The sequence below is a fragment of the Scyliorhinus canicula genome, chromosome 9, assembly GCF_902713615.1.
Source record: "Scyliorhinus canicula chromosome 9, sScyCan1.1, whole genome shotgun sequence".
Taxonomy (NCBI): domain Eukaryota; kingdom Metazoa; phylum Chordata; class Chondrichthyes; order Carcharhiniformes; family Scyliorhinidae; genus Scyliorhinus; species Scyliorhinus canicula.
Genome location: NC_052154.1, coordinates 173,418,515 through 173,441,260, shown reverse-complemented (window position 1 = coordinate 173,441,260; position 22,746 = coordinate 173,418,515). Strand labels below are relative to the sequence as shown.

At 47.4% G+C, this 22,746-nt stretch overlaps 1 protein-coding gene across 8 annotated transcripts in view; it reads right to left on the bottom strand.

The window, feature by feature from the left end:
- The window catches only part of LOC119971908 (serine/threonine-protein kinase BRSK2), a 1,145,911-nt gene that overhangs the window by 413,402 nt on the left and 709,763 nt on the right, over positions 1-22,746 (bottom strand). For all 8 annotated transcript variants that reach the window (XM_038808215.1, XM_038808217.1, XM_038808213.1 and 5 more), the window contains one exon: positions 8,672-8,812. In XM_038808215.1, the coding sequence (XP_038664143.1) occupies positions 8,672-8,812 (141 nt within the window). The remainder of the gene's footprint in view (positions 1-8,671; positions 8,813-22,746) is intronic.

Genomic DNA, 22,746 nt, shown 5'->3' with positions numbered 1-22,746 from the left:
CTCCACCATGGCGGAGGCGGAAGAGACCCCCCTACCGTGCATGCGCCGGTGGTGACGTCAGCGGGTGGTGACGTCAGCGGCCGCTGACGCACCGGTGCATGCGCGAACCGGCGAAGGCCTTTCGCCCAGCCCCGACGCCGGGGTGCGGGCGTCAAAGGCCGTTGCCGCTGGTTTTGGCGCCAGTCGGTGTGGCGCCAACCACTCTGGCGCAGGCCTAGCCCCCAAAGGTGCTGAGAATTCCGCACCTTTGGGGAGGCCCAATGCCGGAGTGGTTGGCGCCACTCCACTACGCCGGGACCCCCCGCCCCTCTGGGTAGGGGAGAATCCTGGCCCTTTTCTTTGCCAGGGTCATTGACTTTGTTAAATTTCCTTTTGAAAAGAACTCTTAACAAGATTGAGCCTTTCACTTGTATATGTGGTAGTATTCCCATAAGTGCAATGCACAATTGTCTGTACTGCATGACCTTGCTTTCCCCTATCCCCTGTGCCACATCATTCAAATGAAGAAAAGGTTACCAGTCTATGAAATTACACTGGCTCTGTGACCATTGACATAGATACATGCAAGTCAATACCCACTCTGTTGGAAGTTGCAATGATTCCTACATGCCCCAGCAGTCAATGGGACAATGTTATTTGAAGGGCCAAGATGACAGTGGATTGGTTGTTGACAGGATTGTGTATGTACTGGATACAATGCTTGTGACAATGTTGATCTAGCCAAGCACAAGGCATGGGGTAATGAAGGTACAATGCAACCCATATCCCATTAGGGTCTGTCTGGAACATCATTCTGGAACCCCCAAGCAACGATTCTTGGGAAGCAGGGTGGGTAGGAAGGAGTAAACACAGAAACATAGAAAATAGGAGCAGATGATCATCCAAATCAGTAAACTGTTCCCACTTTCTCCCCATGTCCTTTGAGATCATTATTAGACATTTAATTCCAGATTTTTATTAAATTTAAATTTGCTATGGAGGGATTCGAGCCTGGGTCCCCAGAGTATTGCCCTGAGTCCCTGGACCGGTGGTCCAGAATCAATGCCACGATGCCATCATCTCCCACTACACTACACGTCCATGGATCAAGGAGACAAGATAGAGAACAGAGGAAGAGTAGAAGAGAACAGAGGAACTATAATGATCAGCTGAGTCAATAAGAACAATGAAAATGTTTACTAGAGCAGTCTAAATGTTTACTTAAACACTCTTCTCAAAAATAATGGTTAGGAAAATATATACCTAATGTATTTGCCAGCTGAAGCCTTGCATCCATTCAAACCTATTCATCCATTTTTACACAATGCTCTTGTACTCTCAAGACTCATTAGAGGCTCATTCAAAGAAACCCTTATTGAACATTACAGTGTAAGGTGCAGGCATGTCTTCCCAGTATTTCTCTTTGTTCTTCTCTTTCCTAAATGCCCCTTCTGAGGAGATGTAAGGCTATATAAGAGCACATGATTGCAGTCACTTATCCCCTCCACTTACACAATGTAGCCACTCTTGTGGTGATTCAGGCTCACAAAGGCACCTGTAGGTATTTGCGGAAGGGCCATAGAAATGCAAATGTACCATTGCCTAAAGGACAGTTCAGGCTTTGTGATCTCTGGCCTGTAGCATGCTACCTAATTTCAGTGAAGTTGTTAATTGCTGTGCTAAAATTGACTTTGTACTCAGGCTACAGAAGGAGAAAGTTAGCCAGGGCTGGAATTCCTAAGAGTCCAGCTGAAAAAGTAAATATGGAGATGTTGTTATGGATGGGATGAGGTCCAGATTTGAATATTTGGTGCGTTAACTGCGTTAAGTGCTTTTAAGGTGCATTTCGACTAAAAGTCTCGTGATGGCATGGGACAATTTTTGTTCTGTACCTGTGTTGAACTGTGCAGGGCAAACTGGATGCTGAGGCCTGAACTTAACCTGAAATGGAACAAGGCGCCCTCCTAGAGCCTATCACTTTGTGCTCCATTCCAGTGCTGAGCGGGATCCTGACTTCAGATTCAGGTTGCATTTATGCCTTAACTCCAGGGTTGATGTGGAATAAAATTGCTTGGCTCTAATGCTGAGGGGCGCTCCAAGATTTTCTTGTGGGGTCTTTTATTCCTTCTGGCCTGTCATGATATGCAAACATGCAACCAATGAACACTCAGAATAGGACAAAACCAACGGGCAGTCAGGACACTCAGAGGTGGCATCGCCACAGGGGGGCATGACCTAAACACTATAAAAGGGATGAGGCACTCACACCCTGCCTCTTTCCACAGGCAGACATCTAGAGAGTTAGACAGGGTTGATTAGCAGCATCACACCCCAGCACGTGACTTAGAGCAAGCTAGCACAGTTAGATTGAGTTACTACAGTTAGATTAGCAGAGAGTCAAACTCATTTAAGAACGGTGTTAATAGTTCAATAAACATGTTGAACTCATTTCAGAGGCTGGAGCATCCTTTAGTTAAGATTGCATCAAGTAGCAGCCTGTGTTATCTGAAGCAGCATAACACAACATGGCCTACAACGAAACAATTAAAAAGTGCCACTTATTTTCTTACCCTCTTATGGTCCATGGTATTGCCAGGTTTGCTTGGATCAAAATTGCAGACAGGCCCTGTTGTCATCATGAGAGCCCTATCTACATTCTGAAAGAAAACATTCTGCCGTTGTCTGACAGCCAGCCCTCTCAACTCCTCAAAATTACAGCTTAAAATGCAACCTGTGAAAAGACAGCATGATTGGCGGGGCCAAATTGCTACAGCTATTTTAACTGTTACAATCGGCCTCAGTGTCTTTATCTGATATCAGCCAAGTGCAATTTTAGATTTAGATACAGATCTGGAGAGGAAGACTGAAAATAGCTGCTGCTGTACCAAGAGGAGGAACAGACTGTTTCACAGTTAACAGCCAAGCACAACGCGCCGAAGAGATTCCCTATTTGAAGAGATGAGACTTTCAGAGATTTAAAAACCAAGGAGTCTCCAGAAGATGCCTTGCTGCAGGAAGTCAGTTTGATTACACTCATTGACTGAAAGAACTTCAAAAGGACCATGAGAGACCCATCTTGGTGTGGTAGGGAGAAGGGATACTATTGGGAGTAGATGGGGAGCTTGGGATCTTATCCATAATATTAGCTATCTTACGGGATTGTGTTGCATAATATGTAAACATAGTGTGGAGTTTGTGTTTGTATCAATTAGTTAATGGGGGGAGAACCATTGCTGTAGTTTAATGTATTAGTTGCCTACGAAGTAATGTTCAGTCAATGTTGATTTTAATTTGTTTGTTGCAGCAACAGTCTTAAAACATGGAGTCTTGTGTGATGCTTTCTGCTGGTTGCTGGGAAATTCATATCTCTATTAAAGAGTTATTGGTCTCTAAGAGGATTGCAAAATTACAAGCGTGGGAGCTGGACTGGAAGTGAGTTAATGCAAATACTGGGAATGAGGGTTCTGGCCTGTTCCCTCCTATGGCCTTGGATGTACTGTTGCACTATAGTGAGTTGCATTTTGATCCAGTCGACAGACCACCTGAAAGACCCGGGCAGATCATCCTCATGGCATACTTATAGAAGCACTGGAGTGAGAAAACAGGTGGTTTATGTTTCATAGACAAGGTGAATTTGGTGAGGGGATGGTGAGAAATGGGGAGGTATGCCTCGGTGGACAGCGAAGGGAGGAGAAAGAGCTGATGATGTTACTTCTATTTTAGCAGTCCCTGATTGGCTGCACTGCCCTTCGAATAACAGTTTTAATGTTAATATACCCATTGAAAACCTTTGAATTTTCTTTTAAAATTATCCATCAGTGGTTTCTCATACTCTTTCTCTGTCCCTCATTTCATTTTCTTCTTATCTTGTGTTGTTTGAACTCAGACTGATTCTCCTTGTATTACCAAGCTGATGGACAGAATTTGCTCATTGTTTTGTAGAGTGGCACAGTACCCACCACAGAACTGTGCCCCTGGCACTGCCCCTACAGAACACCCCACTCGCCCCACCAACATGGAGCGCCTACCCCCTCACAAAACCCCACTCCCAGAGCCCCCACTATTTCACCACTGTGCAGCACACCCCCTCCCCCCACAAACATGGAACACCCACCCACGCAACACCCCACTTCCCCCTGTCATGAACAAATTAATGGGGGGGCGACTTTCGGGCATAAAGGCCTGCTAATGATATTTAAATATATTCAAATGGGGATCCCGACGTTTAACATCAAGAGACCAGTTATGTAATTGGCATAGAGCAGAGACAATCACAACGGGTAACCCGGCTGGCATTAAACACGTTTCGTGGGATTTTCCACCTCCACTGCCAATCTCATCTCCCGAAAACAGAGCATAAAATTCCCCCACCCCCAATATCTGCCATATAACCCCTCCCTCAGCAACAATCACTAAAGTTCAATGCTGAATTATAAGCCTGTTTTTTATGATTTAGCAGACATTCTGGGGGGAAGATGATGACCTCTCGTTCTAGAATGCCCCACAAGAGGAAACATTCGCTCCACGTCTACTTCATTTGTACCTTTTATCATCTTGTGAACCTCAATTTGATCTCCCCTCATTCATTCTAAACTCTCGAGAGTATAAGCCTAAACTGTTCACTCTCTCTTCATACGATAAAACGCTCTGGCGGGATTCTCGGTCAGCAGGACCCTCCGCTTCGTCGGCAGCAAACCCACATTCCTGGGTTTCCCGACGTAGCTGAATGGCCGCAATCGTTGCTGGGACGGAGGTTCTACTGCCAGCGGGGGGCGTAGTGCACCACAAAACAGGGCTGGCGGGACGGAGAATTCCCCCCTCATCTCTAGAATCAACCTAGTTAACCTCCTGCCTCCAATGTCACTACATCTTCCCTCAAATAAGGGTCCAGAACTGTGCACAATACCCCAGGTGTGGACTCACCAATGCCTTGTGTAGTTGCAACAACACTTCCTTAACTTTATACTCTATTCCTTTAGCTATAAACCCCAACATTCAATTTGCTTTCTTTATTATCTGCTGTACCTGCCATGCTAGTTTTAACACATCAGGTTGCAGCCTAATGTTCCATAGAACAGGAATTGCCAGTGTCAACAGTGAGCTGTACTGAAGTGATAACAATATTGTACAACACCATTAATCTACTGTGCAAGATCACTTTATTTGCCGCGTTTCTTTATAGTGTTGTAACAAGGTTGAAGTCTCATTGATCACTTCTACACATCACATAAACTTCAAAGGATTTTTCCACAGAATACATTAATAGAACATTAATATCATTTCAGCTATTCATTTAGTTAAAAACACCAAAGTGACATTGTCTTAATGGTTGATAGACTCTCTTGTTTAACCTGTTGCCTAATTAACCTCAAGTTATTATGCCTATATTTAAATATATTTGCATCATAATCAGTTTCACATTAACTTTGATGCATAAAATAAATTTCAAATTGTGATGACTTTTATTTTTGAACTTACTATGAAATGTTGAATTCCTTTTTAAAACCTTATTTAACCAATATTTCTACTTTGACTGAGATGTATTTTACAAAATTTAAAAAAAATAAGCCTATAATGTACGCTCGGTTAATGTGGCATCACGTGTCAGGGACATTTTGCATTGCTGCTCTCTTTCATCGAGATGAGCAACATGCATAAGCAGACTACAGTAATAATATCATCACCAAAGTAAGCAGCCCATAGGATACAGAATAGGAACATTGGAACATAGGAATTAGGAGCAGAAGTAGGCAATTCAGCCCCGTGAGCCTGCTCCGCCATTCAACCAGATCTGCCTGGTCTCAAAACCGCCTCCCCACCTGTTCCCCATATCCCTTTAACCCCTTTTTCAAAATCAGAAATATATCCACCTCCTTCTTGAAGCCATTTAATGACTCTGATTCCACTGCACTATGGGGCAGGGCGTTCCACAAATTCACCAGCCTCTGCGAGAAGTAGCTCCTCCTCGTCTCAGTTATAAATCTACCGCCTCTAAATCTATGTCCATGACCTCTCATTCTAACAAATAAAGTGATGAGCTTACAGGGCTCAGATGTTTGTAATGGGCTGCAGTTTGCTCTCATGATTTACCTCTCAAGATTTCAGTCTTGTTATTCTGAACAAAATTCTCTGCAACGGTCTACAAGTTATCTTATCTCCACTAAACTCTGCAGACTTTTCCAGACAACTTGATTTTTTTAAAATGGAGGAGAGAGATATTGACTTGATGGATCAGCATTCAATAACATGTGGGTACTCAGCTCTTCATTCCAGGCTCCTTTGGTGCGCATTAACGTGACAATGACTGTGCTGAAGCAGTTAACATTCTTCACTCTCCTTCTGGTAATGGTGCTAACTGGTTTCTGATGTTTGCTCCTTTGTTATCATTGTCCTTGCCTCCCTTTGTAGCAAAGTGCTCCATCAATACTGTTCCCGAGTATTTTCAAATCACGATTTAAGCCAACCTGTGCATTCTCTGATACGAAGGCCCAATTCAATGAAAAATGAGTTTGGGGCTTCCACTCTCCTATCAGTAATAAGCCCCTTTCATTCTCAAAGTGCCATTTGTCTTTTCCGAGCTGTTTGTGTTGGCTTCAATAATCAGTCAAACTGTATCAGCCTCTAATATACGCTGATTGTTCTGGTAATTAACGACCGCTTGTTCGACCTGTAAGATTTTAATGTGGTCATTATTCCACATCAATAGCAATGGTCATGCCACCTATGATACAATGACAAAGCGAACTCTGGTACATAATAAATAACAGCCATATCGGAGTGGTCTTAAGCTCTAACCTAATGTTCAACTTCAAATAAATTAATTGAATGACAATACCAACCTAAAATTATTGTGAGGTAAGCATTATTCTCCAAACTTCTGAATTGTAAACCTGGATTTTAAATAATGTGTTAAACCGTAACAGAAATCCTCTCAGTACTCTTATTGTCACTTTAGTAATACCTTGTTCACACAACAAGACACCGGTTGGGCTGATCTGAGTTGACCTGCATTTTGTGCTCTGTGCTCTAATGTTGACGCTGGTGACCACTGACCACCCACTTGCCTGCAAATTAACAAATCCATTGTGCTTCACTTAATGTTGGAACAGAAAGTGACTGGGATTGAAGAGCACCAGTTGGGTTTGAATGGTTGAGCGTTATAACTACCTGAGGATGTCAACAAGAGTTCAGAGATTTAGACCGCAATTTAATGGGACAAGTTTGATGTGCCGTAGCGAGCAAGGTTTCTTCGATGGCCTCGATGGCTAAGTTGGCAAACTCCTGACCGGTATTTCATCCTCAGGGATTGGGCCGCTTTTTTGAAAGGATGCTCCGATTTCTGAATGTGCTTGTGGGTCGTTCCCCCCCCCCCCCCCCCCCCGGCCCACCTGCCCCTCCCCCCACCACCCCACCCACGGGCAATGTCATCCCCCACAGACCTGGGTACCGCCCCACAACGCTCCCCAAGTCAGAACACCCTGCTCTGGGGTCGCTGAGGCTCCTTTTTCAGGCTGTCCCTCTCCAGAACCTCCACCCTTCACATCTCAACCATCCAGAGGCCTCCTCATACCCGCCTTTCATCCCCCCTGAACCTCCGTACCCCCACTGATGTCTCCTTTCATGGACATTCGCTCCCTTTAGACCCTGACCCATGGCAGTGCCACCCTGGTACTCGGGCACTCATGCACTGACTGCCTGGCATCCTGGCAGTGCTCCTGACAGCCTAGAAGTGCCACACTGGCACCTTGACAGTGTCAGAGTGGCAGGGCCAAGGGGCTAGCCAGGCAGTGCCAAGGTGACTGGGTTCCGGGGGAGAGCCAATGTGCCACCCTGCCCTGTCCCTGACCACCCAATGGGACCTCCAATGGTATGAGAAACCCTCCAGGTGCTGTTCCACCTGGCCCTTATTTGTCTGGAACAGCACTAATTGTCGCTCGTGGAACCTCTCGCCTGTGAGACAGTTGGATCCTAGGAAGCCGTTAGATAGGGCAACCATCTTGTTAATAAGATCAGATTGGCCTTGATTGGTGATTATTGGTTCTTGCCTCACCTAGGCGAGTTATGAAATATGCCAGCGGGAGCGATCCAGATAGATCGCAAACCGTTTTGCACCTGGCGAGGTTCAGGATTTAGGCCGCTCCTGCGATATAACCGGCTCACACAGATTCTCGCCAGACGCGACGAGTTTGTTAAATCGACCCCTTAAAATCAGAACTTTGGAAATAATTCAATACCTTCGACACGGTCAGTGTTACAAAATATTGGCTGTAACTTCCAGAAAAATGCTAATTTTTACAGCTGCCTATCTTTTACAAGTGACTTTAGTTTTGGATGTTGCAATAGACTCCATAAGGAAACTTTCCAAAGTCAAATTCAACATCTCTGAGGGAAATGAGCTAATTATCATCTTTTTGATGCAAGTCTCAAGACAAATCCCCTTCCTGTTGTTGACGAATGAACTCAGATGAAAGTCATATGTTATCAAAAGATTTCTCTCAATTTATTACTTACATCAAATTTTAATAGCATCCCAATAGTAAAGAGCCCACATGTACGCAGAACCTTGCCCTCATTGATGTAATCAACAACTGTTAACAGTTGTCTGCCAATAAATGTTTCTTACAATGCATGTACATACAAGCAGCTTGAATATTTTTCCAGATTAACTGTGGTACCAATGCTTGAAGCTTACCATATTGAGTGACTGTGGCAGAAATCTAGTGCAGATATTATTTGTCGGAAGAACTTCCTGGCCTCCTTTGGTGTCAGTCGTCCTTTTTTCACAAGATAATCGAAGAGCTCTCCCCCAGAAACATGTTCTAGCACCAAGTACCTGTAAAATCAAATGACACAAAACAAAGGAAAGTCATGAGAAAGGATCTGATGAGCGACATGAATCCGACATCTTAAATTGGAGGAACATGCCATTCAAGACCTTTGTACCTTTCTGGAAATGTTTTGACAAACTCTTTACCTGGGGTGGCCAACCAATGTGTCATGGTTGCAAAATGCTATACATAATGTAGTAATACAGTGAAAAGTATGGTTTCTTGGGTGTTATGCAGACAACGCATGCCGTTTACAGGGAAGGAAGGATAGACTGCAGAATATAATGTTACAGTTCGTAGCTAGGGTGTTGAGAAAAGATCAACTTAATACGAGGTAGGTCCTTTCAAAAGTCTGATGGCAGTAGGGAAGAAGCTGTTTTTGAGTCGGTTGGTACGTGACCTCAAAGTTTTGTATCCTTTTCCTGACGGAAGAAGGTGGAAGAGAGCATGTCCGGGATGCATGGGGTCCTTAATTATGCTGGCTGCCTTTCCGAGGCAGTGGGAATTTTAGACAGAGTCAATGGATGGGAGGCTAGTTTGTGTGATGGATTGGGCTACATTCATGATCTTTTGTAGTTTGCTGCTGTAGTTTGATGCCTACCATGCCTAAGATGATTCTTTATGACATGATTGCTTATCTCAAACACACACTCAATTTTGGTAAATGATGTGAAATGCCACTAATCCAGCTAAGGCCCTAGTCTTTAACTAGTTCATAAATAGGATCCACAGGCTGAGGTTTGTCCTCTGTTGCGAGCACAATCTCTGAATTTCATGTTGGTTATACCAAGAAGAACAAAGTACAATACAGCTGTGTTAAGTTTAAGCGAGAGTGCGGCCAGGCAGTTAGATTTCAGGAGAGGCCGAAAACGAGAACCAAGGCAAGCACCCATCAATCTGCGATCTAACCAGCCCGCACCCATTGGTGAAATCAAGAACCTGCCATAGCGTGGCGAGATAATCACCACTTAAGGCCAATCTCCATACAATTAATGGGAGTGACTCCCTATTTAACGGCCTCCGTTGATCTAATCGCCTCCCCAACAAGTGGTCACGTTGGCGCCGATTAGTACACCATTGAAAAACGTGAAGCTAGCGGAAGGGCTGCTGTGGGGATTTGAGGAGGTGAGGTGCCATTTTCGCACCTGGGCAAAGAGACCAGAGGCATTGGGGTTGCAGCCCCGGTGCTCGGGGTGGGGGAGTGTGGCCGAGCCCCCCGAGGGGGTGGCTCTCGGACGCCATCGTTAGTGGGCAGGGGGTGCTGAGGCAGTGGGATACTCGCACGATGCTGGGGGTGGGGGGGGGGGGGGGGGGAGAGAAGATGGTTGCCTCAGCGCTCGCTGGTCCGCCATGCCACCCCTGGATCACGTGTTCCCATTCCGGGGGCAACGCAGCCCCTGCCTGTCTGTCCCACCGACCACCTATAACTCCCACTGACTGTGCAGATCTCTGGCCGTGCGGCTGAAGTCTTTTGCTCATTGGGAATTGGCAATTGTAGTTGGCTTCCCGTGGGGAGGCGTGCCATGTAGCAAGTGGGAGTTTTTGCCTAGCATCCCAAACAGACCTTGATGCCTGGACACTGTGCTTGAACACTGCGGCAGGTAACACCACAGACTCAGCAGCCAACATCTGAACACCCAGAGGCTGGCCCCCTGCACTGTGGACATTTCAGTGACTAGAGGGTTGGTGTCTGCACCAAGGAGGGCACTAGCACCTGGTCCAGGTAATGTTATGTGCGGGGTCTGGGGTACAGGGTCTGGGGCCCAGTGACCAGGGGCCCCTGCTGTGGCTAGAGGTGCATGGAGATGTGGGTGGGTGGTGGTGGTGGGGGGGGGGGGGGGGGGGGGGGGGGGGAGGAGAGAGAATGGAAGGGGGGGTAGCAATGGGGAATGGAGGATCCTGTGATGGAAGACACCGCTTGTTGTCAGTCTCACACCCTTTCAAATTCCTTACAGATATTACAGGGAATGGATGATATCTTGGACCTCGCGGAAGCTGCATTAGAGGTGCTGCTGGCAGGCCAGGCAGCCAGACCCCGGAGAAGGCAGTGCAGCAACGTCGACAGGCTAGTGGTGGCGGACGGTGTGAGGGGTCCCATCCATCACCCCGAGGACCCGGCCACCCATCAGGCCAGGGAGGGACCCAGAGGTGGTTGCCAGCAACGGCCCAAGGTGTACAAACTTCGCTGGTCTTTTGAACAGATGATGGAAACCATATGCCACACGAGGCACCATTTCAACAAGCAGACAGTATATTTTCTCCACAACTGCATGGGTTTCACCCCCACATCCCAAAGATGTGCAGGTTAGGTGGATTGGCCATGCTAAATAGCCCCTTAATTAGAAAAAAAATAATTTGGTGCTCTAAATTTATTAAAAAAAAACAAGGAGATGGTGCAGCGCCTATGCCATGTCCTCGTGAGTCATTCCAGAGCTCAAGCAGGGATTTGTGTGGCATCTCACAGGATACAGCCCACAAGTGCAGCCGTGAGGTCATGGATGCCATGTTTGCTCAGGCAGCTAACCATATAATCTTTGGCCTGGAGCAGGTCCAACAGGATGCCCAGGCAGCAGGATTCTCTGCCCTCGGTGGGTTGCCCCAGGTCCAATGGGTAATAGATGGCACGCATGTTGCCTGGCACTCACTGGGCCATCTGGGAGTGCCCTACGTCAACAGGAAGGGGTTCCACTCCCTGAACGTCCAACTCGTGTGCAACCACCACATGAAGATCATACATGTGTGTTCCCGCTTCCCAGAGAGTGTGCACGACAGCTACATCCTGGAGCAGTCGGATATCCCCAGCCTCTTCGAGGGCAGCTGGCTCTTGGGGGGATAAGGGACCCAGCCGATCCTCCATCATGTGGCTCTGTCAGCCCTGGCGGCTCCCCAATGTCTGCAGCATGGTGTCGTGCCCTCGCCGATGCTCCTCAGTGACTGGGAAATGCTCTCGAGAGTGCCGGCAATGCCCACCTGAGACTGGGACGTAGAATCACTACAGTGCAGAAGGAGGCCATTTGGCCCATCTAGTCTGCACCAACCCTCTGAAGGAGCGGCCTCGGCCCAATCCAATACCCCACCCTATTCCTGTAATCCCACCTAGGGGCAATTTAGAAGAGCCAACCATCTAACAAGAACATTTTTGGACCGTGGGAGGAAACCAGAGCACCCGGAGGAAACCCACGCAGACATGGGAAGAATGTGCAAATTCCACACAGACAGTCACCTGAGGTTGGAATCGACCCTGGTTCCCTGGCGCTAGGAGACAGCAGGGCTAACCATTGTGCCCACTCCCCAGCGCCTCCCCACCTAAGACTGGGACATGCTCCGCAGCGCCTCATCAAGGTTCAGGTGGGACTGGGACACGTCCCCCAGTGACTGGGACATGCCATCGAGGTGCTCTGCCATGTCCTTCACCAACTGAGCCACGCCTTGGACACCTCCACTCATGTTGCCAATGTCACGCACCAGGCTCTCCACTGCGGTCGCCTCCTTAGCAGTGTTGGCCTTTGTGTCACTCATTGCTGGCACTATCTCCAGCTGGGACTCCTCCCATCGGCTATGGACCTGCTGTAGTGTCGCTGACATCCCCCTCTAAATATCACTGCAACACCCTAGCATCTGCATCAGCTCCGTGTAACCCTGATCCACAGGTTCAGCAGCTGGCTGGGACCCAGCTGAGTCCTGGGATCAAGCAGACCTCTTCCTGCTGTTTCTCCTGGGTGTGCCTGCCTCCATCTGGTGTGCACGACAACTTATGGTGTTCACCAGTATGTGCCCCAGAAGCCTGTCCACTGCTGTTGCCGACTGAGGTGTGTGTCTCCGCGCTGGTGGAGGGTGGGGATGACAGCTGTGCTGCAAATATAATGATCTCCTCGGAGCTCTCCTCTGGGTGTTCTCATGGGAGGGGGGGGCAAACCATCCGGGACCATCTGGCACCGTCGAATGAGGATCCTGCTGGAGAATGGACATGTGTGAGTGGGCGGGATGAGTCATACTGTATGTCATTAACAATGACTTGGGTCATTTGGGTGGGGGCTGGTGGAACCTCATCTCTACATCGGTGACAGATCAGATTCGGCCACCCCGCAACCTCCATGGCCCGTTCCTCATAGAGGCTGAGGACTGTGATGTCGGGCACCCCACCGTCCTTCTGGGCCCCCTCCAGTCTGCTGTGTGCCAATCTCTCATGCGGGGACGCAGAGGTGGCCTCGTGTGCCCCACGCGTCAATCATTGCGGGGGCTGGTGGGGGAGATGAGTATGGGTGGGTGGGTGAGTATGGAGGGGAAGGGGAGAATGGGGGGGATGGAGAGGTGGGGATTGGGGAGGGGTGACAGCGTGGGCAGCACTGCTGGACATGAGTGGGCCGGGGCATCCACCAAACATTGCAGGGTGGGGGCAGTGCCAGACAAATGCTCAGAGTGGCGGATGGGGTCGGAGCCAGGGAGCCGGTGCCAACACCCCCTTGCGGCCTGGTGGAGGTCGTTGACCTACTTATGGCACTGGGTTCCGGTCCTCCTGGTGACGCTCCCCGAGCTGACAGCCGCTGACACTTCCTCACAGGCGGCACTGGCTGCCCTGTGGCTGACCCCACCCCACCCCACCCCGAGACCTTCGCGGGAACAGAGCATCCTGCGTCCAACAGCCCGGTCAGGTTGTCATCTCTGAATCGTGGGACTGGTCTCCTCAGTGGCATGGCTACCAGCTGGACTGAGCGTCAGGAAGCTCACAGTAGTTCCTGCTAGCTACAACGTTTAGACACGTTTCCATTAAATTGCACCCACAGTGTCAAAGTTTGTTTAATAATGTACAAAGAATTTACAGTGCAGAAGGAGGCCATTCGGCCCATCGAGTCTGCACCGGCTCTTGGAAAGAGCACCCTACCCAAGGTCAACACCTCCACCCTATACCCATAACCCAGTAACCCCACCCAACACTAAGGGTAATTTTGGACACTAAGGGCAATTTATCATGGCCAATCCACCAAACCCGCACATCTTTGGACTGTGGGAGGAAACCCACGCACACACGGGGAGGATGTGCAGACTCCGCACAGACAGTGACCCAAGCCGGAATCGAACCTGGGACCCTGGAGCTGTGAAGCGATTGTGCTATCCACAATGCTACCGTGCTGCCCCGTGAAGTGCCTTGGGGTGCTTTATTACAATAAAGGCACGATATAATCACTAATTGATGTTGCAGATTTTTAGATGGCTGAGGCCAGTTTACGAGATAATGTAAATTACGGACAGAAGTTCGTGATACTCATAGACTAATATTTCGTATAGCATTACTCTGCCCACTACTTTAACCTACTTGAAGTGGAAAGAATATTTAAAAGCAGAATGTGTTCGTATTTGTCCACCAATACTGTCAACAATTATTTGTCAACTTTCGTATTAAATTGGGACTATGTGGGTTCTAAAAAGAAACAGATCTATTAATAAAGTTTTTTAAATAATTCATGTTTCCCAAGGGGCCGAGTGACTTAAAGAAATTCAAATCAAACAATTTTAAAATTCAAGAGCTTTCCACAAACAGGTGAGAATCGCTGCAGATAGTTCTCGTAGCATGCTATTTATATAGTGCTGGAGTTACCATAGTAACAATAAAGTGAATTAATAATTGATTACAGATGTATAATAATGGCACTGTCAGCATCAAGATTATAAATACGTTTTAAGAGGTACATTGTTAGCCTCCATTTATTTTCTAAATTGGTAAAGTAGTGTCGAGTCATACAGCGATAGAATGCGGGTTCACACTTGTTTATCGGCATTGTGACCTTGGCTTGGCTGTCATGCTGAGGCAACGAATTTGGAAAGTTCAGTCAGTTAACATACTCGGTGACACTTGTAATGATATGTAGGCAGATATGTAACTAAAGGGTTAATCACAACACCTAGCTGTAACATTACCACTAGAGGGCATTACTAGATCCACAATATAACTGAGTTCCCAGAAGCTCTAGCTCTCTTTCAGCTCTCCTTCCAAGCAGGAGTTACCAGACAGTAGCAGTGTAGCACAAAGGATCTCAGCTTAGGCACCACTTGTCGCTTAGATACAGTTTGTACAGTTATTCATTCTTACTTTATTGCTAGAGTTTGTTTAGTAGAGTGTCAAACTCATTTATTAGCTTTATTGTTACTTCATAAATTTGTTTACTTTGCATCGAAGACTCGAGTGTTCTTCAACATCATCTACAGTTAGTAATGACATATATTACTCAAAAACCCAGTAATATAACATGCTACCAGGAGTAGCAATCTAATATAACAACACTTTTATATTTTCATAATAAAGATCCTTGGGATTGGCACTAAGATACACATTTGCAAGCTCTGTGCATCGACTCGGCCACTGCTGGCATTCAAAGCCATCAGAAACCAGAAAGTCACAATTTCCAAGGCTAAAAAGGAAGCGGATCCCTGGGAGTTACTTCCTTAAAGTTGGAGAGTGCCGTTTCTGATAGGGCAATTGTCAGCTTGGCTTCCATGACACCTCTCCAACATGGAAGTTCCCTTCAAACTTCCTGAGCAATCGGTGTGCAGCAGGATAATCGGGATAAGTCAGGGAACAGGCTGGTTACCCACTGCAGTGCTTCATGGCAATAGAAGGCATCTAAAGAGGGAGAGGAACTAACTTGCAAAATAGGGCAAGAAGGGAAGCTAATGAAAATAATCTGCAAGTTTCACATCAAAAGGCTCTTTGAATTGTCTCAGCCCAATTTTGCAAATTCTTGATGTGCTTAAAATAATGGCTGTTCACATTTGCTTCCTCTGAACTTTATCCTGATTACGTATTTTCAGAAATCAACGTAATCATTTTACAAGTAAGCCTGGAATCCTAATTACAAGCAGCAAGCAATCATTTTACATTGTGTGCAGAAGTGTTTCTGGCAGCAGAACACTTCTCCGCAGGAATGACTCGAGCCTGTACAGTAAATTATTCAGTTAAATTCTATTATATTTAGCAGCACATCAAATTGTGGCATTTCCAACATTTTTTAACATCGAAACTACTTGGTGTTATATTGCTCTTTGTGGTAATATATCGTTACTCTTTGCTTCGTAATCCACAATGGTTTGATTATGAAGAAATCACCAATCTCTAACTTAAAGCAAAACTGATTTATTGAATAACGAGATTGAGTTCGCACACTCCAGAGAACTGTAACTATTAGTAAAGTAATCTATGATTAAGTAATAACTAATGAACTACATGGGCTACTTCTATCTAATCTTAACTGTGCTGTGATCTATCTCTCTCTCTTGCTAACACTTAACTGAGGACCCGGGGTTCCCTGAGCTCTTGTATTTATACTGGGAATGGGTGGTGCCCTTTAGAGTTTGTATTACACTGAGATACAATAATTAACCCTTTACTTGTATACATATATACATATCGGGCGGGATTCTGCGAACCCCCGCTGGGTCGGAGAATCGTCGGGGGGGGGGGGGGGGGGGGGCGGCGTGTATCCCACCCCCGCCGGCTGCCGATTTCTCCGGCATCCGGGATTTGGCGGGAATCGCGGCGCGCCGGTTGACGGCATCTAGCAGCGGCCCCCAGTGATTTTCCAGCCCACAATGGGCCGAGTGGTCGGCCGTTGTTTTGTTGGGTCCCACCGGCGTAAATTAGAGTAGTTCCTTACCGGCAGGATCTGGCGGTGCGGGCGGCCTCCGGGGTCCTCGGGGGGGGGGGGGTGGCGCAGGGGGATCTGGCCCCAGTAAGTGCCCCGACGGTGGCCTGGCCCGCGATCGGGACCCACTCTATTCCTCCGCGTTGGTAGCTATTCCACCACCATGGCCGATGTGGAGATGAACCCCCCCCATGCATGCGCTGGGATGATACCAGCACACGCTGGCGCTCCCGCGCATGCGCCAACTCGCGCCGGCCGGCAGAGGCCCTTCGCCGCCGGTTGGCATGGCGCCAAGCCCTTTCCCCGCTGGCTGGCGCGGCGCAAGCCACTCCGGGGCCGGCCTAGCCCCTGAAGGTGCGGAGGATTCCGCACCTTTGGGGAGGCCCGACGCCGGAGTGGTTCATGCCACTCTTTGGCGCCGGGACCCCCCGCCCGGCGGGGTAGGGGAGAATACCGCCCATGATTACATCCACTTTTTTTGACATTTATTTTCTATGTACAAGAATAGAAAAAAATGTAGGATAATATTATTACAATACTCGATATGTATATCTTTGTAACATAGTGAAATTGAGTAATGATCACAAAGTTCACTGTAAATTATTTACAAATTCAGTCTGTTAGGTTTTCTTCGTAGGTCTTCTTAATACACAAAGAGGTGATGTAGGAGGTTTAACAGTTCTCTGTGTGCCATCACAAACTTGAGTATTGGTTAAAGTATCATGGAAAATACTTCCATGAAGTTGTAAGTCTGGAAATATTTTAGTGTGTTGCTTAATTTGTTGAAGTGCACGCCGATTTTGTCGAAGTACGTTTCTGTCAGCTGTCTGAACTATGGAAGAAGGTGGTGCTGCTTGTCTGATGACTCTTGCAGGAGCAGACCAACCTCCATCAGGTACCTTGATCCTGACGGTATCATCTGGAAGCAATGAGTCCAGAGTGGTTGTATGTTGATCATAATACATTCTCTGTTGTTCACAAATGTTTCATTTTTTGTATCACAGGCAGATGATCTGGATCTGGTGGAGACATTGATGGTAGAGTCGTTCTCAAATGAGTCGTTCAAGAATGCAACAGAATTTGGCGAATAGTCCATGGTGAGTCTGACCCTACCAACTGTTCGGGCTTGAGACAATTTACACCTCTGTATCCTGTGATTATCCCTCTCCCTGGATCTGCAATGATTTGATTACCTGCAAATGCCTGCATTCCAAGCATTGTCCAGCATCTCTGACTTTGTCTATATAAATGTTTCTGGAACATACCTCGCCATTCACCTGAGGAAGGAGCTGCGCTCCGAAAGCTCGTGTTTGAATCAAACCTGTTGGACTTTAACCTGGTGTTGTAAGACTTCTTACTGTGCTCACCCCAGTCCAACGCCGGCATCTCCACATCATGGCTACTATCGACACCGCAAACTGCCGGCTCAAAGTGGAGAGGATCTCCAGTAAGATTACGCATATAGACACTGATATTAAGTTTCTACAAAGATGCAAAAAAACAGACAAGATCCCGAAAGGGCTACAGATCACAAACCCACTCAAGCCGACCTACAACACCGACTACGCTGAAAGACTCTGCCGCCGCACCTCTGTCATGCTCCTCAAACACATCGTACACCAGCTCTACAGCAGTCGACGCAACCTGGAAACCAAGATAGAGGCCAGATTCTCAAATTGCACTCAGGACACAGCAGACCAGCTGCGTAACACCGCCAAACAGGTGAGACAACGATACTATGCCACCTATATGCACACGAAGAACAGGAAGCTTGACAAACTCGGCATCACCACCAGCAGCAACCAAGCCTCCCCCAGTATCACAGTTGAAAACAATACAGGGAAATCTATTGTCAACTTGTCGGACTACACCCTTCAACCAAATGAAATCGAAGTCCTCAGCAGAGGGCTCAATTTCTGCACCACCACCAAAATGGACCCCATCAGTCTCGCGGCAGACACGGAGGAATTCATCAGGCGAATGAGGCTCCGGGAATTCTTCCACAGACCCCAAGAGGCCGACAGCGAACCCAAGGAGACGACCAATGAAACGGAACAGCAGACCTCGAGATCTGCGGTGCAGCAAACGAAAAGGAAAGTGTTGAATTGGACCCCTCCGGAAGGCCGCTGCCCGAGACTCGACATGTATGCTAAAGCCGTCAGAAGTCGTGTCAATGCCAGATTCATCAGTCGCATTCACAAGGCAGCCCCGAACATCACCCAAGTACAACGCAACACCATCCGCGCTCTCAAAACCAACCACAACATCGTCATCAAAACAGCAGACAAAGGAGGGGCCACCGTCATACTGAATAGAACGGACTACTGCAAAGAAGTATACCGACAACTCGACAACCAGGAACACTACAGACAGTTACCCGCAGATCCAACCAAGGAACACATCCGCCAACACAACAGACTGATCAGGACCTTGGATCCAGGCCTTCAGAGCACCCTACGTGCTCTCATCCCACGTAATCCCCGCATTGGAGATCTCTACTGCCTCCCGAAAATACACAAGGCCAACACACCAGGCCATCCTATCGTTTCAGGCAATGCGAGAACCTCTCTGGCCACATCGAGGGCATCTTGAAACCCATCGTACAAGGTACACCCAGCTTCTGTCGCGACACGACGGACTTCCTACAGAAACTCAGCACCCATGGACCAGTTGAACCAGGAACATTCCTTGTCACAATGGATGTCTCGGCACTCTACACCAGCATCCCCCATGACGACGGCATTGCTGCAACAGCCTCAGTCCTCAACACCGACAACTGCCAATCTCCAGTCGCAATTCTGCAACTCATCCGCTTCATTCTAGATCACAACGTCTTCACCTTTGACAACAAATTCTTCACCCAGATGCATGGAACAGCCATGGGGACCAAATTTGCACCTCAATATGCCAACATCTTCATGCACAAGTTTGAACAAGACTTCCTCACCACACAGGATCTGCAACCGATGTTATACACCAGATACATCGATGACATTTTTTTCCTTTGGACCCACAGCGAAGAATCACTGAAACGACTACACGATGAGATCAATAAATTCCATCCCACCATCAGACTCACCATGGACTATTCGCCAAATTCTGTTGCATTCTTGGACACACTCATCTCCATCAAGGATGGTCACCTTAGCACTTCGCTTTACCGCAAGCCCACAGACAACCTCACGACGCTCCACTTCTCCAGCTTTCACCCGAAACACATTAAAGAAGCCATCCCCTATGGACAAGCCCTCCGTATACACAGGATCTGCTCAGACGAGGAGGAGCGTAACAGACACCTACAGATGCTGAAAGATGCTTTCGTACGAACGGGATATGGCGCTCGACTCATCGATCGACAGTTCCAACGCGCCACAGCAAAAAACCGCACCGACCTCCTCAGAAGACACACACGGGACACCACTGACAGAGTACCCTTCGTCGTCCAGTACTTTCCTGGGGCGGAGAAACTACGACATCTTCTTCGCAGCCTCCAACACATCATCAATGAAGATGAACATCTTGCCAAGTTCACCCCCACACCCCCACTACTTGCCTTCAAACAACCGCGCAACCTCAAACAAACCATTGTTTGCAGGAAATTACCCAGCCATCAGAACAGCGACCACGACACCACACAACCCTGCCAGGGCAATCTCTGCAAGACATGCCAGATCATCGACTCGGATACCATCATTACACGTGGTAACACCACCCACCAGGTACACGGCACATACTCGTGCGACTCAACCAATGTAGTCTACCTCATACGCTGCAGGAAAGGATGTCCCGAAGCGTGGGACATTGACGAGACCATGCAGGCACTGCGACAACGAATGAATGGGCATCGTGCAACAATCACCAGGCAGGAATGTTCCCTTCCAGTCGGGGAACACTTCAGCAGTCAAGGGCATTCAGCCTCTGATCTCCGGGTAAGCGTTCTCCAAGGCGGTCTTCAGGACACGCGACAACGCAGGATTGCCAAGCAAAAACTTATATCTAAGTTCCGCATGCATGAGTGTGGCTCAACCGGGATCTTGGATTCATGTTGCATTACATCCACCCCCCACTATCAGGCCTGGACTTGCAAAATCCTACCAACTGTTCTGGTTTGAGACAATTTACACCTCTTTAACCTGTGATTATCCCTCTCCCTGGATCTGCAATGATTTGATTACCTGCAAATGCCTGCATTCCAAGCATTGTCCAGCATCTCTGACTTTGTCTATATAAATGTTTCTGGAACATACCTCTCCATTCACCTGAGGAAGGAGCTGCGCTCCGAAAGCTCGTGTTTGAAACAAACATGTTGGACTTTAACCTGGTGTTGTAAGACTTCTTACTGTAACTTAAAGCAAAACTGATTTATTGAATATATTGAGTTTTCATGTTCCACAGAACTGTAATTATTAATAAAGTAATCTAAAGGGTGGCATGTGGTGCAGTGGCTAGCACTGGGACTGCGGCGCTGAGGACCCGGGTTCGATCCCGGCTCTGGGTCACTGTTCATGTGGAGTTTGCACATTCTCCCCATGTCTGCGTGGGTTTCACCCCAACAACCCAAAGATGTGCCGGTTAGGTGGATTGGCCATTCAAAATTGCCCCTTAATTGGAAAAAAAAATAATTGGTTACTCTAAATTTAACAAAATAAAAGTAATCACTGATTAAGTAATACCTAATGAATAACACGCGCTTCCTAACTAGTCTTAACTATGCTGTGATCTATCTTTCTCTCTTGCTCACACTTAACTGACTACCCAGGGTTCCCTGAGTTCTTATAATTATACTGGCAACTGGTGGTGCCCTGTAGAGTTTGTGTTACACTGAAATGTAATAATTAACCCTTTACCTGTACACATATATACATATCATTACATCCCCCTTTTTTAAAGTTATTTTCCCCCGATCCCGTCTGCAACTCCAACAGGTCTGACACCCAGAGTATGGCTCCCAGGGGACCTGGCTCCAAATCCACATGCAGGATCACCCACTCGGTGCTGGAAAACAACTCCTAAAATTGTTCCAACCTCGGGCAGGAGATTGGAATCCTTAATGTGACTTCATCTCCAACACAAAACTGACAAGCAAAGGAACAACATTTTCAGGAATTGAGCTCAAACAGTTTGAGCATAAATTGTAACATTTTATGATTCATGCAGTGGGGCATAATTCCGAAACTAGGGGAAAGAAACAATTTATGTGAAGATTATAGACCCGCAGCACTGGTCGTGGCATGGTTATCTTGCAGCTTTCTTAATTGTTAATTCAACAGGAAAATTTCATTTGTCCTTTAATAACCTGCCTTTTACAACAGCAGATTGTGAAGGGGTTCTTCTACAATTATTTATACCACATGTGCAGAGATCATTTTGAGGGTTGGTATGTGATGGTTTTTCGTTCTGCCAACATTGTTCTGGATTAGCTGTGTGCCAGCATTGACAGCTGCTGGGCTCTCACATTATTTCAGGCAACTGATGAGTTCACACCAGGGACAAGACGAATAAAGCCACAGTCCCTGTATTACTCAATGCCAACAAAATGGAAATGCTGCCAAAATTCACTGAAGAAATGAAATTCTCAATACTTGTGTAAAATAATTTCCGACTTTCTGTTCCTTTTCCTCTTGCAGTCCATTCCTCTACCTTCCCCCTCGCTCCCTCGCCCTCTCTTTCTTATTTCCTCTGCCTCCTCATCTGTTCTTTTCTTTTTTTCATTCCCTTCATCACCCTCCAGCCCATTCAACTCTCGCTCCTCTCCCTTTTTACTGGTTTGCCCCACTCCTTCCTGCTTTAGTGAGAATCCAGATTGTTTGATGTTCCTTGTTCACTATTCCCGAAATCCCCACTCTGTCATTTAGTCTTTGTATCATAAGTCCCCTGCAATGTACGTGGCGGGTCCTGATTTCCAGGGTTGTGGGGAAAAGCATAGGACTAAATTAAAAGATCTTTCAAAGAGCTGACACGGGCCTGATGGGATGAATTGTTTAATTTCCATACAATTAACGGGAGATACCCCATTTTCATCGACCTCCCCAACGAGTAGTCACGCGGGCGCCGATTAGTACACTTTTGAAAAACGTGAACTGGTGGAAGGGCTTCTGTGGTGAGCCAAGATGGTGAGTAGCCATCTTTGCTACTCAAGGATGAACCTGGGGCACTGGGATTGCTGCCGCAATGCTCGGTGGGGGGGCCCTCGGATTGGAGGGGGGCAACCTCCAAAAGGGTACCCACTACGGGAGGGGAGGGGAGGTGCTGGGGGGGGGGGGGGGGGGGGGTAACCAATGGATTATCAATCTTGGTTAAGT